Here is an 18,873-nt window from a genome sequence, read left to right as displayed (position 1 = left end):
ATTACGCTGCACTTTTTGTAATTGATTGATAAAATTTTAAAAAAGTGGGGGGTTGAGAATGCCCTAAAAATACACAACTGACCTCTATTTTGCCGCGCAAAATAAAATGTTTAATTAAATAATTAATTTTTCAAGGGCATAATTAAAAGTACTATTAATTATAAGTTTATATTTTCACTAAATGAAAAAATAAAAAATCTATTTGTTATTTATATTATTAAGGTTATGGTGTTTTTATTTTTATGCGCACGCACCCTCAAAAAATAAAACAAAGACCGGAAATAAATAAAAATGTTTTTTTATTTTCTAGGACTTGCAGTTTCAAATTTATCTTGGTACGGCTTCGCGGATTCGTACCAATCTAAATATGAACAAGCGGATCCACAAAATAATTCACAGAACCAAGACCCGGTCCCAGGAATGGCGCCCAATTTATTTGAAACTCAAGTTAAAAAATTTCCATGCCCGAACCCTAATTGCAAAAGTGTTTTTAAGAGCCAAAGATATTTGAACGGTCACATGAGATATTTGTGCGGTCAACCGCGTAAATATAAGTGTCCATATTGTCCCTACAGATCAGTCAGAGTCACTGACGTAAAAAGACACGCCAAGCATCGGCACGCGAATCAAAATGTTGATCTCATTAGAATGCGTTACTACAAATATAATTTATAATTTTTTTTTTATCAATTAAAAAATAAAAATATTTATTTCACTTGAAGAAAATTTTTGTATTTTTTTTTTTAATTAATAATTAAATTAATTGTGTGTTTAGTTTTGTTTCTAATTAATAATAAAAAAAATTAACCAGCTATTGTTATTTTTTTTTTTCAGGATTCCTGGGTCCTTGGACGATGCAGGGGGAACTCAGTCAAGTATTTTTTCCCAGGCATAAAAAACATAAAACGGTATATGTGTGCCCGAATAACGCATGCAGGCGCGAATTCGTGTGGAAAAAAAATTTGCTGTCACATTTGAAAACTCAGTGCAGCAAAATTCAAAGGTTCCAGTGCTTCTACTGCTCATATCGTTCAGTCACGCGTAATAAAATAAAAAGGCATTCACTATCTAAGCACCGTGATGAAGAATTCCGCGTCGTCGATTGGAATCCGCGATAAATATTTAAAATGTATTTTATTTATATCACTAATTAATCAATTAAATAATTATTACTACGAAATAAATTAACAGACTCGTTATTTAATCCGCTCACAAAAAAAATTTTTATTTTGTAATTGAAAAAAAAAAATTTTGTGTATTTTCCAGATGAGTTTGATGAGTTCGATCCACTTCTGCTCGTGAGGTGCCAGTACACCAATTAATTTATTTTAATTATTTATGGAAAATAATTTTTTTTGTCTCCACAATCAAGAAAAAAAAATCAAGGAGCAAAATTTTTTTTCACTGGTGGAATTTCAAAAATTATAAATATTATACTCATTAAAAAATTTTAACATTTTTTTATACTAATAAACAATACTTGGATTTATGTAAAGGAAACTGTCAAATTTTTTTCTGTTCTAACCATGAATGCAATTTTCCGACTAATAAACAAATCGAATTTTTCATAAAATGAATCTGGTGGGAATCCCAAAATTGACAAAGAAAATTTTTTATTTTACAGGCGTGTCGCTGATGGATTTAGCGGAAATGTACCAAGTGCGTTACGTATGCAGGCAACGGAACTGCAACAAAACATTTAAAAATGAGGCGTCACTTAACACGCATGTAAGAGACATTTGCAATCAACCGCCTCGATTTAAATGCGGGTATTGTCGTTACAGATCCCGTAAAATAACAGACATCAAGAGACACCTCGTCAGATGTCACCCAGGTCTCGAGTCGAATATCGTTAAGCTCCAAGAGTCTGCTGGTAAATCACGCCCGCGAAATCCCCCAGTTGTTGAAAAGTCAGATTTTTCTTGCATGAATGCCAATTGTTCGCGTAAATTCAGAACAAAGAGTAATTTAATTTATCATGTTAATTACGAATGTGGTAAATTGCCGCGGTTCAAATGTAACTATTGTGATTTTAAACATTATTTCAAAAGCGTTATTAAGAAACACACACTAACCAAACACCCTGATCAAGAATACCGTTTTATTGTTACCGAGTCTTATTATCAATCTCTGATGTCTACTAGCCAGTAAGAATGTTTATAATTTAATTTTTGTACCAATATTCTACTAATAAAATTTAACACACAAAAAAATCAATTTTATTTCCCACAACATAACAAAAAAAAATTAATATAAGCAATTAATTATTTTTTCCGTTGATATAAAATTGTCCTAGAGAGTGTTTTCAGTTTTACCCCCACTCTACGCACCGAAGATCCTCCCACTTTTCCTTACGCATGCGCAGTCTAGAAATTATCAGTAGTGGGGGTGATTCGAAGTTCATTCTCTCTCTGGGACAAGTTTGCGACGCATCTTTTTTGTGGTTCGTTTTGTATAACCGTCAGATTGTCACCTGCTTGCGACCTTATCTACTAACACGTCCTGTGATTGTTAACGAAATTTGAAATTTCTGAGGAAAGACAGCCATGAAAAAGTCGAAGTAGGAAAACAAGAAAAAAAAAATGTCCAGAAATGATTGTCCAAAAAAAGCTGAGTAATTTATCGAAATATTTACCCGACAAAATGGCGACTCGAATTATTCGAAAATCTAACCTAAGATTTATGTAATGCGAATATGTAATCATATAAATATATGTTCTGTGAATAGTTTTCTAATTAAAAATACTTTTTTGCTTACAGAGTTGCCAATCCTGCGCGTGATGAAACGGATCAGGTACACGGAAGAGCCGGTTCCAAAAATTAGATCACTGCTGAAAGTCTCAGAGAAAATTTATACCTGCAGTAAACCTGATTGCAAGAAAACATTTAAAAATTATCGCGCCTATTCTTCTCATATTAATCGTCCCTGTAACAGACCCCCCCGTTTCAAATGCGGGTACTGCGAGTACAGATCATGGCGGCCGAGTAATACCCGCAGGCATGTCCATTCCCAGCACAAAAATTGTGACGTCATTTTTATCGATACCCACAAAGCTTCTGGGGGTGACAATGATTCCTGCCCGAATCAATGCAGTAAACAGTCACGGTCTAAATGCTTACATTGCAGTTTCAAAAATACTCAGCTGAGTAAACTTAAGAAACGAAACCGATTGAGGAATTTACGAAATTTGGATGAATAATTTTATGTTTTTTGTCTGTTTTGTGTGGAAATGATTCATTTTAATAAATTTTCATTGGATTATTAAATTTTTCTGACTTTATTTTTGTAATTAATTTATTAATTTGTCATTTAAGTAGCCGTTGGTTTAAAAGATGATCGTCAAAAAAATAAAATATCCTTTTTAGGACCACTCTAGTGTATACTTATGTACATATATTTGTAGAATATAATTAATTATCGGAGCTAAAAATATAATTGAGTATTTAATTAATAAAACTAACGACAATTTTGTTTATTTATTTTACAGAACCAAGAAAATCATCAAGAATAAAATCGTCAAAACTTAGGAAACAGTCAGACCCTTTAGGACTTCCGTCAAAAGAATTGCAGTATCCCTGCATGAATGACAATTGTGACAAAACATTTAAAAATGCCGATTTGTGTAGAAAACACATGATGAGAATCTGCAACCAGCCGAGGCAATGGAAGTGCGGGTACTGCGATTACCTGGCTCACCAGTCCGGAGACATTAAGAAACATTTGATGAGAAAACACGGGGACATGGAGATAAAAGTCGTCAGATTGGGAGGTCCTGTTGTCGATACGCGCAGCAATTTCTGCCCGAATCCGGGGTGCGGGAAAAGATACAAATGCATGATCGATTTGGTGAAACACTTGAAGTTCCAGTGCGGAAAACCTCCGCGATTCAGATGTTACTACTGTGACTTCGGGCATTCTTACAAGGAGAGAATTAAAAGTCACTCCTTGAAAAATCACCCGGACGAGGAGTTCCGTTATGTTGACTTGCGATAAAAATCTAGTTTTTTTAACACTGTAAAAAATCACCGGGGTAAGTCCAAGCGGTGTAGGTGTTAAAATTGGTGTTAAATTTCAACACCGAAAGCGGTGTAAATATTCTGTACCGGTGTTTAAAAAAATTCTACAGTGTTAAAATAAAACCGATGCCGGTGTAAATATTCTAGACCGGTGTTAAAATAACGCCGCCGCCGGTGTAGATATTTTTAACCGGTGTTAATATATTTTTAATTTTCATAAAGAACTGACATTTTTTGTGTTTTATAATCTTTAAAATTAATACTCCAGACAGACGCAGTTTACCCTGCTTTTACACCGGTATTACTCCGTTTTTACACCGATTTTACTCCGCTTTTACACCGGTTACCCCGATTTAACACCGGTATTTTTAACACCGGTGAATTACTCCTCCTAAATCGGTGTTATTTTATTTTAACACCGGGCGGATTTAAAATGACTCCATTTTTAACACCGCTCTTTTTACAGTGTATTACTCCGATTTTACTCCGTTTTTACACCGGTTACCCCGATTTAACACCAGTATTTTTAACACCAGAGCATTACTCCTCTTACACCGGTGTAATTTTATTTTAACACCGGGCGGATTTAAAATGACTCCATTTTTAACACCGCTTTTTTTACAGTGTATTACTCCGATTTTACACCGATTTTACTCCGTTTTTACACCGGTTACCCCGATTTAACACCAGTATTTTTAACACCGGTGAATTACACCTCTTACACCGGTGTAATTTTATTTTAACACCATGCGGATTTAAAATGACTCCATTTTTAACGCCGCTCTTTTTACAGTGTATTACTCCGATTTTACACCGATTTTACTCCGTTTTTACACCGGTTACTCCGATTTAACACCGGTATTTTTAACACCGGTGAATTACTCCTCCTACACCGGTGTAATTTTATTTTAACACCGTGCGGATTTAAAATGACTCCATTTTTAACACCGCTTTTTTTACAGTGTATGACCGGCTATGAAAATAAACGATTTTAGAAAAAATTAAGTTGTGTTTTAATAAAATGTATTTTATTTATTCAAATAAAATTTGACGTATGTTATAATAAATGAAGAAAATAAATTTTATTTATTATTTATTTGGCTAATTGACTTATTGCCGATAATTAGAGTAGTATTTGCCCAAAAATCTATAGAATAGATGGAATTTTATTAATAAAGTGCTTGTGTTTTTTTTTTTAGAGATCATTTTGTCGCCGCTGCTGAGTTTTCAAGGAGAGGGAACTTCACCTAAAAGAGAATTGCTAACCAGGGACGGAAGATTTGCGTGCACAAATCCAAATTGCGACAAGACGTTCAAAAATAGGACGGACTGCAACTATCACATTAAAAATCGCTGCAATAAACCGCCGAGATACAAATGCTGTTACTGCGATTACAAGTCACATTTGTCGGGGAACATCAAAGTACATTTAAAAACTCACCACAAAGGTCTGCAGCTTAATATTATTGATCTGTATGATCCCAGTACAGAAACTACAATTTTCACTTGTCCAAATAATAATTGTAAGAGTATTTATTTGTCGAGAAGTAATTTATTAAAACACATTAATTATGAATGTGGAAAGTCCCCGAATTTCGGGTGTTTCTATTGCGGGTATAAATATTTTTTCAAGTCCGATCTGGAAAATCACACGGCGTCGATACATCCGGAAAAACAAATACGATACGTCAATTTATAAATTATTGGATCTATTACTTTGTATCTAAAGTAATTTGAATAAATATCGTGACGGAACACTCATTATTATTTATTTCAAATAAATAAATCGATGGAAGTTCGATTCGACTTATTTCGGAAACTCAGAGGTAAAAATATTTTTACTAATTGGGGAAAACTTTTGTTACAGAAATAGAATTTCAGTTGGAAAACGCAGAAGTAAACGACGACAGCGATCAGTCATCAGAGGAATCAGAAGAAACCGAAGATTCCCTTCCATCAGAGCTTTCAAAAAAACCCTTAGAGGTCTCAGCTGTCAGTGAACCAGCAGCCGAAGTGTTGCCAAAAATAGCAAACACCCAATTCGCCTGTTCGCTGACCAACTGCGACAAATTGTTCGAAACCCAAGAACTGCGCGATGATCACTCGGAAAATGAGTGCGTTCACCGAAACAAAAACAAAGAATTCGCCTGCCCGAATATTGACTGCGACAAAATGTTCACCAGAGAAAGTCATCTCGCTGTCCACATTACCCACTATTGCAGCAAACCGAACAGATATAAATGTTGCTACTGTGATCACACAGCGATTTCATCCGCAGAAATAGAATCTCACACGGTCCAGAACCACAGCGGCGCGAAAGTCCGAGTTTTAGATCTCTCCGGGTTACAGGACACCAAATATCCATACAATTGTCCCAATAAAAATTGCAAAAAAGGCTACAGCTCGAGATACAACCTCAATCGTCATCTTAAATACGAGTGCGGGAAACCCCCGGGGTTTAAATGTTTCTACTGCGACTACAAACACGCGTTCCAGTACTCGGTTGAAAGACACTGCAGAGGAAAACACTCTGATGAGAAAATAAAATTCGTTGCATTGCTATACTAGCTTGTTAATCATTTTTTTAATTAACTATTACATGCAATTATTATTATTTTGTATCTGTTGAACAGTAAAATAAAAATTTACTCGAAAAATTTGTTCTTTGAGATTTTTGATGCTGGTATTTGTTTAGGTGATTTATTAAAATGGAAATTGGTGATGAAAATTGAGAGTAATTTTAACACTAAATTAAATTTGTGTGAATGTATTAACACGTGATAGATGAGAAAATAATTAACATCAATTATTTAAAACTTGTTTAGTAGTTTGAATGATAAATTGAAGACTGTATTGATTTTGAGTGTCAATGTACTAACAAAGTCATGTTTTGCGCTTGTTTACAGAGTACATTGTCCCAGAAATGGGCCCAGTTGGAAGGGGTGGTCAATCAAGGAGCACAGGAATAAGCCAACTTGAATCGCGAACGGAAACGGAAACGGAAAAACGATTTTCTTGTACTAATCCCAATTGCTACAGAACATTTAAAAATAAATCTGACTGCAGTAGACACAGTAAATTTTCGTGTAATAAACCGCCTAGTTACAAGTGTAGTTACTGTGATCACTCGTCTCATTACTCGACCGACATTAAAAGACATGTTCAGGCAAAACACAAAGACGAATTGATATCTATAGTCAGACTGAATAATTCTGGCAGAGGTACTGGCAGTTATGTTTGTCCGAATGAAAACTGTAATAGACGATACATGCATCAGCATTCTCTAACGAGGCATCTCGAGTATGAGTGCAATAAAGAACCTCGTTACAAGTGTTTTTACTGCGACTTTAAAAACAGTTTTAAAGATAGACTTGAAAAACACTCGATGATTAAACATCCAAATGAAAAATTTCAGTTTGTTATGTTGATGCCGTAAACTCTCAATATTGTTACGGTCTTGGGAGTTTCGTAACTTTTCAGAGTGATTTCAGAGGGCCAATGACAGCAGAAGACCTGCACTCGCATAATCTTCATGTACGTTAAGACTAAAACCCGCGAAATTTTGAAATTTAAAAAAATATAATGAGTGTTTTTTTAAATTTCAAAATTTCGCGGGCTTAAGTCCCAAACTTTCGATGCAGGTATAGTGAAAAATATAATTTTTTCTCTATACGTACATCGAAAGTTTAAATTCCTGTCCTGTTCGCGGGAAAAAAGTCTTACTTTTCTCTTATGAGAAAACAAATCTTAAAAATTAGCGCATGCGCGATTCTTCCTGCAAACAGGGAAAATAATTCAAATTTTCAGGTGCAGATCGGGTGTAAAAAGACCACTTACCATTCAGTTCCCTTTTATTGCTTTGAAAGCTAATAGGGCGGGAAACTCTGAGGGTGGGAGGAAATTTCTGAAAGCGTAACTTTATTGAGAGTTTACTGTATAAATTTTGATATTTTATTTGATATATTATTAATAATATGACAAAATACTTCAAGATTTATGTATCACAATAATTGTAATAAAAATTTCAAAAAAATCTTAATGACATTAATTTGTTTCCTTAAATAATCGAGTCGCTGATTATTGATCCAATAAATTAATGAAAATTAATTCGACTTCGATAGCAATTAAAGTTGACTAAATTGTTAAAAAATTTCTAACAAAAAACGCATTGTTATTTTTCAGATATCAAGTATCCGAGGGTAATGTTGATCAAGTGCGAAGACCCCACAGCAGACTACGATTTGTTGCAGATAAAAAACAAACGTTATCTCTGCACAAATCAAATGTGCGACAGAATATTCAACCACGAACGGGACAGGGACTATCACATGAAGTACAGCTGCAATGAGCAGTCGCCTAGATTCCGTTGCGGTTACTGTGATTTTGAATCTAAAATAAGCGCTAAAGTTAACATTCATCTCTCAAAAGTCCACAGTAATTACAAAAGAAAAATACGCAAAGTGACCTCTAATATTCTGAGTCCCGATGCGAATCACCACCAATGTCCGAATTGCAGAAAAATTTACATCCACAAACGGACATACATGAAGCATATCAATTTTGAATGCGGTGACAATCCGCGATTTTTGTGTTGCTATTGCGACTATAAAAACAATCGTAAATATAGAATTAAACATCACACTGCTACAAAACATCCTGATCAACAATTGAGATTTATAACAGTTTGATTACTTCTTATTTTTATTATTATCATTATTAATATTAGTCTTAAGTTTGTTTGTTTGTTTTTTTTTTCACTCGAAATTTTCATAAATTTTTCTACTGCACTTTACAATACTGACGTTAAATATTCATAGTAATTGAAAAAAATTTTTGTATCGTCATTCAAAGTCAAAATAATAATTTTCTATTAAACAAATAGAAGTTTTTTTATTTATTTTATCATTTCATTGAATGCTAGAAATGATTTTACTGCATTGATACTTCAAAATTTGAACTGCGTTGCTTTTAAGTGTCAATGCAGTGATTAGTTGGCGGGTAGTCGTGCTAATGAATGAAAATTAGTGCATTGATACTAGAAATTTGAACTGTATTGACAACAAGCGTCAATGCAGTGGTTAATCGTGTAATTCCCGTATTAATGACCAAAACTTTGTTATTTTTTCAGGAAAAACTGTTCCGCGTATAAGACTGACCAATCGGGGCCGACAATTTTCTACGCCAGAGTTACTAAATGCTGAGAAATATTATTACTGCGAGAACAAAAACTGCAACAGAGCTTTTAAAAATAGGCGGCACCGTAACTATCATATGAAACATTTCTGCGGTAAGCCGCCAAGATTCAAATGCGGTTACTGCACACATACGTCATGTAGGTTGAGTTCAATGAAAATCCACTTAAAAACTTTGCACAAAAAAATGGAAATTAAATACGAAAATTTATCAAAGTCATGCTCGTGTCATTCTGAAGACTGCTCGAGTTCGACTTCTTCAAAGACCCCGGGTTTCAAATGTTTCTATTGTGATTTTAAAGGCACTAAATCCAGTGCAAGATATCACTGCAAAATCCAACATCCGACACAAAAAATTTTCATTGTCGAATTGCTTACTGATAAATAAAAAAAGTTAACTTATGATTAAATGTATTTGGGTTTTTGTCAATAAATGTCAATGCAATAAACAGCTTTCAAATATTTTAATCGCTTTTGGTGATCAGCAATCGAGTTAATTTTGTGACTAATCTTTTATATTATGATTCATTTTTAACTGATGGAAAAATTTTGATTTTATTTTCCAGATTTCAATAATCGCAGAGTATCGATTAGACGCAGAAGGCGATTAGCTAAGAAGAAATTTGATAAAAAGAAAGCTTATTCCTGTGAAAATTCAAATTGCAATAGATCTTTTAAAACCATTTACTCATTGAACGCTCATATTAAATATGAGTGCAACAAATTGCCCAGATTTCAATGCAATTATTGTGATTACAAATCATACAGATTTTCAAATATCAAAAGACATTCCGCTAGAATTCACTTAAATTACCCGATAAATGTCATCGACTCATACAATTGTGGCTTTGAAATGAAAATATTGTCGTAATATTTTATTAATTAAATAAATAATCAACTCCTTACAAAATTAGTTACAGCTCATTCGAAATTGCCGCGCTAATTTTGAATTTACATGTCAATTTTTTCAGGAATTTTTATATGAATTAAGCGCAAGTGCGCGCGGATAGTTTTTCATATTTATTTCAATGAATATTCCGTGTCAATTGTGTATATTCTTCATATATTTTTCATATCTTTTACAGGAATTCTAACCAGTAAATATTTTTTTTTATTTTTCAGGAAAAAGAAAAAGTTTGCGTTTGCATTTAACGTCAGCAGGTCAGTCATCGAAATTGATGAAGAAAAAGAAGAAGAAGAAACAGCTTTTGGCGGTAAAAGATAAACTGTATCCCTGTACGAATCCGAATTGTCAGAGCAGTTTCAACGACCCGCGGAATCGTAATTATCATATGAGACATTTTTGCGATAAGCCGCCGAGATTCAAATGCAGTTATTGTGATTATAAATCATACACACTCTCAAATATCAAAAGACACTCTGCTAGTCTTCATAGAAATTACCCGATAAGTGTCATCGACTCATCTAAGTGTAGCTTTAAAACGAAAATATTGTCGTAATATTTTATTGGTTCAATAAATAATCATAAACGCTTTATAAAATTAGTTACAGCTTATTCGAAATTGCCGCACTTATTTTTTATTTACGCACATGTTGATTTTTTCAAGGGTTTTTACATGAGTCAAGACAATAATTCTAACAGGTGAATATTTTTTTTGTTTTTCAGGACGAAGGAAAAGTTTGCGTTTGCGCTTAACTTCAGCGGGTCAGTCATCGAAATTGATGAAGAAAAAGAAGAAGCTTTTGATGGTAAAAGAAAAACGGTATCCATGCACGAATCCAAATTGTCTGAGTACTTTCAAAGACACGCGGACAAGAAATTATCATATGAAACACTTTTGCAATAAGCCGCCGAGGTATCAATGCAGTTACTGCGACCAGACATCGCACATATCTGGGGTTATTAAGAGACACTGTATTGCTAAACACAAAGACTTGGAGCCCAAAGTCATTGAGCGGTATGACCCTCACTTCGAAACGCGAATTTACAGCTGCCCTAACCCCAAATGCAAGAAGAAATACAAGTACAGTCAGCATTTGATGACGCATCTTACTTACGAGTGCGGGAAACCGAGTTACAAGTGCTGTTATTGTTCTTACATCACCTCTATTGAGGGACGGATTAAGGATCATATTGATGACAAACATCCTGAGAGTGAATTTCGTTTTGAACTTATAGAGAATAAATAATTTTAATTATTTTGATATTTAATTAATAAGGGGGGGGGTAATTTTAACCTGTGAATTATTCGTGTCGAATCGAATAGTAGTAGTGGAAATTTAGGAACAGTTGGAAAATTTACCGAAAATTGGCTCTGGGAAATTTACGAATACTCTGGAAATTTATGAAAAACTGACAATTGACGGACGATTCGAAAACTTATGGATAATTAGAAAATTTATGTATATTTTGAAAACAGGAATAGTTCGAAACTGGACTCGTGGCTGAGCGATTTAATGCGCATGACTAGATCATTATGACGAATTAACTGCCAGGCGCTGGGTTCGAACCTCAGTGAGTGCAAATATGAATTTTTCACAAAAGCATGAGGTCCTCACGTTCCACAGCCATCAGTTAATTAGTCGCTGATGACCCTGGCGGTTCGGGTGACTTTGAATCGGAATAAAAAAAACACAATTCGAAAATTTACGAATAATTCGAAATTTTACGAGTAATTGAATAGTAGAGAAATAGTTCAAAATTTACATAATTTTAAAATCAACAAATAATTCAAATTTTCTTTTAACTAAAAAATTCAAATTATTCGATTCGATTCGAATATTATTCGCTAACTTCTGCTAACAAATAACAATCATCTAAGTCAAAGTAACTAATAATTAACTTATTTACTCAGTTTGTAATGTGTTCTTAAAATTTTTAAATAAACAGCCTTAGCAATAGCAAACAAACCTCTGGTATTTTTTTTCCAACAATCGATTAACCGGTGAACAATCGGCCACTTTGTTTCAGCGCTTTGTTTGTCAAGAATCCGCCATTTTTCCGGACGCTCTCCGTCTTATTGTTTCTGAATGTTCCCTATCCTCTGTCGTTTTCTATCGTTCATTCGACAACTGAATTGTTAATTTTACTTTTCAAAATTCTATTGATTTTTATAATTAAAAATAACAAATTAATGAGTAAGTAAAAATAAATTAAGGGTTAATTCGGGCTTCAATTATCTTTACTAACTTAGTATTTCATTTCTTTTTCAGGGCCGATAAAAAGTTTGCGGCTGCTTCAAAAAAGGATGTCAAATTCCCGGGATAAATATTCAGACACAAGTGAAATGAGATACCCCTGCATGAACGAGCAATGCTTCAGTACATTTAAAAATGAAAGAACACGAAACTATCACATGAAACACTTTTGTAATAAACCTCAACGATATAAATGCGGATACTGTGATTACAGAGCGCATGTATCGACCCACGTTAAATCTCACGTTTGTTCAAAACACAAAAATCTAGAAATGAAAGTTCTCGAACTATGGGACCCTAATGATAAATCCCGTCCATTTGTTTGTCCCAATGAAGATTGTTACAAAAGATACAAACACAAACGCGCAGTTACCCAACATCTTAAACACGAATGCGGTAAATTACCGCGATTGAAATGTTTCTATTGTGATTACAAGTCCGCGTATAAATCGAATATAAAAAAACACACATTGAAACATCATCCAGGAGAAAGATTCCGTATTACTGTTCTACCTCCCAATATGGCTCAACATTTACTGTAATAAACAAAAATAATAATTTTTTTTTCAGTTACCAGCATTTTTATTAATTAATTGCTTTCTAATGAATGCTGCAGCAGACGCGGAACAGTTTATAAATTTTAAATAAATAAATTAGGGAAATTTAAAAAAATGCGCGCGTTAATTTTTCAATTATCTATACATGCATTTTTTTATTTTCATTATAATTCTACTTACACTTTATTTATTTATTTAAAATTTATGTCGCCAATCGTGAGCTCCCTGATTTGAAAATTCTAATCAGGTTCAATTTCCGATTGATTTCCAATTGGATTTAATCAGAATTTTTAATTAAGGAGCTGATTTCACCCTCATTCCTAACAACGATCCTCAAGTTAGCAAACAATTAAAAATTTTTGAATTTTTTTTCTATACGTGCATTATAAAAAAAAAAAAAAAAAAAAAAAAAAAAAAAAAATGCACATGTAGAAAATTAAAAAAACTACTAGTGCATTTTTTTATAATTCATTGTTTTGAAAAAATTCAAATATAAGACGTTGGCTAAATTCAAAAAAAATTTTCAAAAAATTTAATTGCTATTAATTTTAGAAAATAATTGTAAAAATTATGATTATTTTTTTATGTATTACAGTTATTTTTAATAAAAGTATTTTTTACTGAAAAGTAAAAACAATTTTATCCATTAATTTTCTTAACTTACTTTAAGAATTTAGATAGCGAAGAAAAATTTGAAATTTATAAGTTTAAATTAACAATAAATTAACGGTAATTAAATAGTTTTATTAACAAAGAAATTTGTATTTATTTTTTTTACAGAATGCCAAACGGAAAAACTAACGTTCGTCGATTTCCTGAGCATCAGAAAACAACCGAAAGTAAAACCTCAGCCGAAAGCGGAGCTACGAAATTTTCTCTGTACAAATTCAAATTGTTTCAAGACATTTAAAGATGAGCGGAGCCGTAACTATCACGTTAAACATTTCTGTAACAAACCCCCCCGTTACAAGTGCGGTTACTGCGATTACAAAGCGTACTACACTACGGCCATAAAGTCTCATTCAAGGACGAAGCACAAGGATTTAGAATATAAAATCGTCGAAATGTATGACCCGCGTAGAGAAACTCATAAATACGTTTGTCCGAATAAAAATTGCAAGAGAAAATATAAACATGAGAGAAATTTGAAAACACATGTCACTTATGAGTGCGGGAAACCCCCGCAGTTTCTGTGCTCGTACTGTGACTTCAGGGACTATTTTAAGTGGAGAATCAAACAGCATTTGATAGCCTGTCATTCGGATAAAGAAGTTCTTTTTTTCAACTCAGGAGTCTAGTTCAATATTCGAGCGCTAGTTGACGACTATAATGTAGTAGTTTTTAGTAGTTGACTAACTATAGAATTTACTTGATAAATTATGATATTTTAGTAGTCATATGTACCTTTAAAAACTCGACTATGAAAATTATTGTACTATTTTTTTTTATTTTGAACTTTAGATGCTGAAAAAAAATGGCTGGTATATTTTGAATAATATACAGGATTATATTTAATTTAGTTATGATTACGCGGATATTATTTAAACTTATTTATAAGACGCTATGTGCAAAAAGGAGGCTCATTTTACCTCGGTATTGAAAAAATTATGTCTTCGGCAACGGAAACTGAGAGGAAATTCGATGAGCTTTCGAATGAGTACCCACAAGATATGTTTATTTTTCAAGTCATATATATGGATATATAAATATATATTTATGGCTTGGAAAAAAAGTGAAATTAAATATGACTTGTGGGTATTCATTGGAAAGGGGATTGAATTTTCTATCAGAAAATAAATATAGCTGCCCATTTCACCCCTAAAATTTTCACATTAAGTTAAAATATGAGTTTCGTTACAAATTATGATAGAATATTAAAATGTAATATTTAAAATTATGGAAAAAATAGTTCCTGCTTTTTGTTTGCAAAAAGTATCTTTTAGATCTAAGACCAAATAAAATTTTTTTTAATTCTCAAAAATTAATTCGCTCGATAATCGAAATTTGAAAATAAATTTTTGTATTATCGTAATAAATAAAATTTATAAGTAATAATTGTTATTTACTATAAAATAAAAAAATAATTTATTTCCTTCAGCTTCGAATTGATAATTAGTGACTAATATTTGTCTGTGTTTATTGTTTATTATTTTATATTACGATAAAATAATGAAATTTTTGAAAACTAACAGAAAAAAAATAAGTTTGTAAAGAATTCTACTAAAAAAAAAAAAATTTTATTTTTACAGAATCACGCGCGTCTCGATTAATTTACACCCGAAGCAGAGGAGGAAATTTGCCAAAGTCAAAATATTTGAAAGTTAAAGAAAAACGATTTACTTGCACGAATGATAATTGTAACAAAACTTTCAAAAATGAAAAATCACGACAAGTTCACATGATACAAGTTTGTAATAAACCGCCGCGTTACAAGTGCGGGTACTGTAACCAAAAGTCATATTTATCTGCGGTTATAAAAAATCACTCGGTCCGAAAGCACAAAAACATGCAAATAAAAGTCATTGAACTTTATGACCCCCATGCGGAAACGCGAAGTTACGCCTGCCCAAATCAGGGGTGTAGTAAAAGATATAAACATAAACGCGATTTGACGATTCATATTGAGTATGAATGCGGGAAAACTCCGCGGTTCAAATGTTTTTATTGTGATTATAAAAGTTGTTTCAAAAATAGAACTAAAATGCATTACAAATTACAACATCCGGACAAACCGATTTATCCTGAAGAACTTGACAATTAATTTAAATTCAATTTTTTTAAATTCCATATGATAATTGGAATCTTAACATTTCTTATAATTGCCAAAAAAATTTTTTTTGAACAGATTTAAATGTTTTATGTTTTGAAAAATGAACGTGAATTTCAAATTTCAACTTACACTAATTTTTCAAAAATATTTATGGATTTGCGATAAATTTTTCCGGAGTTATGATTTTTTAAAGTTATGACTTAATTGAGTTTTTAAATTTTTGAATTTTTCGCGGATTAATTAATTTTGATTTATTTTTAATTTTATTGGATGAGTTGAATGATAAATAAATAAATATAAAAATATGAGATGTAGTAGTAATTACCACTAATTTAAACTCGAAATTATGTAATCGATTTTTAAAAAATCTACTCGCAAAAGTGTGACTTTAAATTAGCGCTTTTGAAATTATGCAGTTTCAAAAAAAAATTAAAAATTGTATGGCGGCAAAAATTGTCAATAAAATTTATTCAAAAGTTATATATTTGATTATTATTCACGACTTTATTTTCAGAGTCAGTAATAAAAAAAATCATTGAAAAATCAAAATTTCAAATAAACAAATTTTTAAAATATCAAAATATTGCGTCGGCGCTCAAAATAAATGTATATTCATATAAAAAATTAATAAAAAATCCTTCTAATTAACTTTTTCAGGTAGACGATTAACTACAACCTGTCCCGTGTCAGAGTCACGACAAGATGGCCGACATTTAAAAATAACTAACGTCAAGTTTGCATGTGGGAATGGAAACTGTGACAGTACATTCCAAGATCAGTCTAATCGTGATCATCATATGAAATATCTATGCGTTAAATTACCCCGATATCAATGCGGATACTGTAATTACAAGTCACTTTATTTAGCATACGTTAAAATTCACTGCAAAGGAATTCATAAAAGTGCAGTAACTAAAATTCTCGAACTGTAGACAATCGATTACGCCCCGACTAACAGTGCGACAATAATTACAGTCACTTAATTAATTTAATAAATCGCATTCCTATTGAGTGAAAAATTTTGGCAATAAAATTCGCATCACAAGTGATGACGTCAACAGTCAAATTGACGACAATTTAAGTTTGATTGCTTGTCTGGCAACAAATTTGGACGCACTAATATTTAAAATAAAAATCTGAGGTTATTTTCTTTGTATCCTTTGTCGATATTGAATTTGAATAAATAATTGAGAGATTCAAAAATCTGTTTGTTGATTGTCTTGTATGAAGTAGAGAGTAGATAAGTATTAGATACTCGAGTTACTTAATATTTTCCTGCTCGTTTTCTGTATGTAAGTAAAAAACTTTTCGTTTATTGACCGCACTAACAAATTATGTGTTTATTTTATTTTTCAGATTTAAAATTTTCGAGACCCGGTTATCGAAGCAGAGGGCAGTCGTCATATGAAGAAATGTTGTTTGTTAGAAACGAACGATTTGTTTGTTTGAATTTGAACTGCAACAAAACTTTTAAAAATAAAGAATCCCGAAGGAAACACATGAGTGACATTTGTAATAAACCGCCGCGGTATAGATGCGGCCATTGCCATTATCTGTCACAGTTTAAAAAAAATATTCAGAGCCACAGTATGAGAAAACATAAAGAATTACCGGTTTATGTTATTGATTTGTAAATAATTTATCTACAATACGTTCGGTTTCTTGTTCGTGGCTGCTCGGACCAGACCCGATTCGTGCCCAAAAAATCCGAATGTAAATTTCAAAATTTTTTATTGTTTCTTATATTTATTTTTTGATAAATTATATAAATATATAGCGTTCGGAAAATCTCGTTGACTTTCGAAATTTTTCGGTCTGTTTCGAGCAGCCGGAAATGCCACTAGTCATATTTTCAAAATTACAGCTTAAGATTTTATGTATTGCGAAGACAATTATCAATAAAATTTTATATATAATTATCATTACTCCTAATTACTAATTAAAATTTCTTTACTAAAGTAGAAGAAAATTGTAAATTATTTATTTATAAAAAACTTAAATTATTGCTGAGATTAAACTGATGTAAATGTTTTGTTTATTTTTCAGAGGCAACATTCCGGCGCATAAAGCTGCCTACTAAAGGCCGACCCGTAAAAAACGAAAATGTTAACAAAGAAAAACGGATCGCTTGCACTAATCCGATGTGCGATAAAACGTTTAAACATAAGCATCATTTTACTCATCATGTAAGATACGAATGTAACAAACCGCCGAGATTTAAATGCGGGTACTGCTGTTACGAGTCGCATAAACTAGCGAACATTAGAGTTCATTTGAAAGCGAGGCACAAGGATATCGAAACGAGAATAATTGACAAGTTGACTTGTCACGTTATCAGGGAACGGAAGTAACTGGTTATTTAGTGTCGGTAAAAATGTGTAAGTTACTGTGTTGTAATAAAAGGCTTGGAAATTTTGCTAGGAAATTTTCCATACGGAAAATCACTTTTTTAATAATTTTATTTTGAATATTCAGTTGAACTCCATTAGCTCAGAACTTCCCCTGACTTTTGACCCCCACTACGAGCTACGCTGCCTCCCACTCATACTGCGCATGCGTGTAGTTTAGTTCTTAAAGGAGAAGGGGCATCCGTTAACTCGAAAATTCAAAATTCCCGCTCCTGCGTAGACTAAGTCCGAGTTAATGGAGTTCGACTGTACCAATTAATTGTTTGACTATCGAAGAATCAGTGATTGGATCGTAAAAGAAAATTTTGTTGTTCACAGAATTTTTAAACCCACGGATTTTCATCGGCAGAGGACAGCCACCGAGGAATGGATCGGCCGGAAGTCAGGGACGACTCGTTTGCAAAAATAAAAACTGCAACAAAACATTTAAAACGGAAAATTCACGACGAGCTCACATGTCACAAACTTGCAACCGGCCATTGAGATACAAATGCTGTTACTGTGATTACAGAGCCGTTAGAAAAGAATATGTGTCCTCGCACATCATCAGAGTTCACAGACACAACCTAGACAGTGTCACAGAAATTAATGATCTCGATAAAAAAATACGTGATTACCCGTGTCCCAATAAAATTTGTTCGAATAGATACAAAACAATGGCACAGATGATGGAACATCTTGAATATGAGTGTAACAAACCCCCTCGCTTCAAGTGTTTTTACTGCGATTTCCAACATTATTACGAGGGGGAAGTCAAAGAACACTTTTCT

The 18,873-nt window shown here is 32.7% G+C and overlaps 1 protein-coding gene across 11 annotated transcripts in view; it reads left to right on the top strand.

The window, feature by feature from the left end:
* The window catches only part of LOC130670264 (longitudinals lacking protein-like), a 216,444-nt gene that overhangs the window by 45,408 nt on the left and 152,163 nt on the right, over window positions 1-18,873 (top strand). Inside the window, exons 7-9 of one of the 11 annotated variants that reach the window (XM_057473575.1) lie at window positions 8,200-8,634; window positions 9,146-9,349; window positions 9,776-10,095. The exons of 9 other annotated variants lie outside the window; for them this stretch is intronic. In XM_057473575.1, the coding sequence (XP_057329558.1) occupies window positions 8,200-8,634; window positions 9,146-9,349; window positions 9,776-10,080 (944 nt within the window). In that variant the 3' untranslated portion in view covers window positions 10,081-10,095. Of the gene's footprint in view, window positions 1-5,216; window positions 5,466-5,884; window positions 6,601-8,199; window positions 8,635-9,145; window positions 9,350-9,775; window positions 10,096-18,873 lie in introns of those variants that run through there. One more of the 11 variants, XM_057473572.1, reaches the window with a different exon arrangement.

Source organism: Microplitis mediator, chromosome 6 (assembly GCF_029852145.1).
Source record: "Microplitis mediator isolate UGA2020A chromosome 6, iyMicMedi2.1, whole genome shotgun sequence".
NCBI lineage: Eukaryota > Metazoa > Arthropoda > Insecta > Hymenoptera > Braconidae > Microplitis > Microplitis mediator.
The sequence above is the reverse complement of the archived record's forward strand: the minus strand, read 5'-3'. Positions and strand labels throughout refer to the sequence as shown.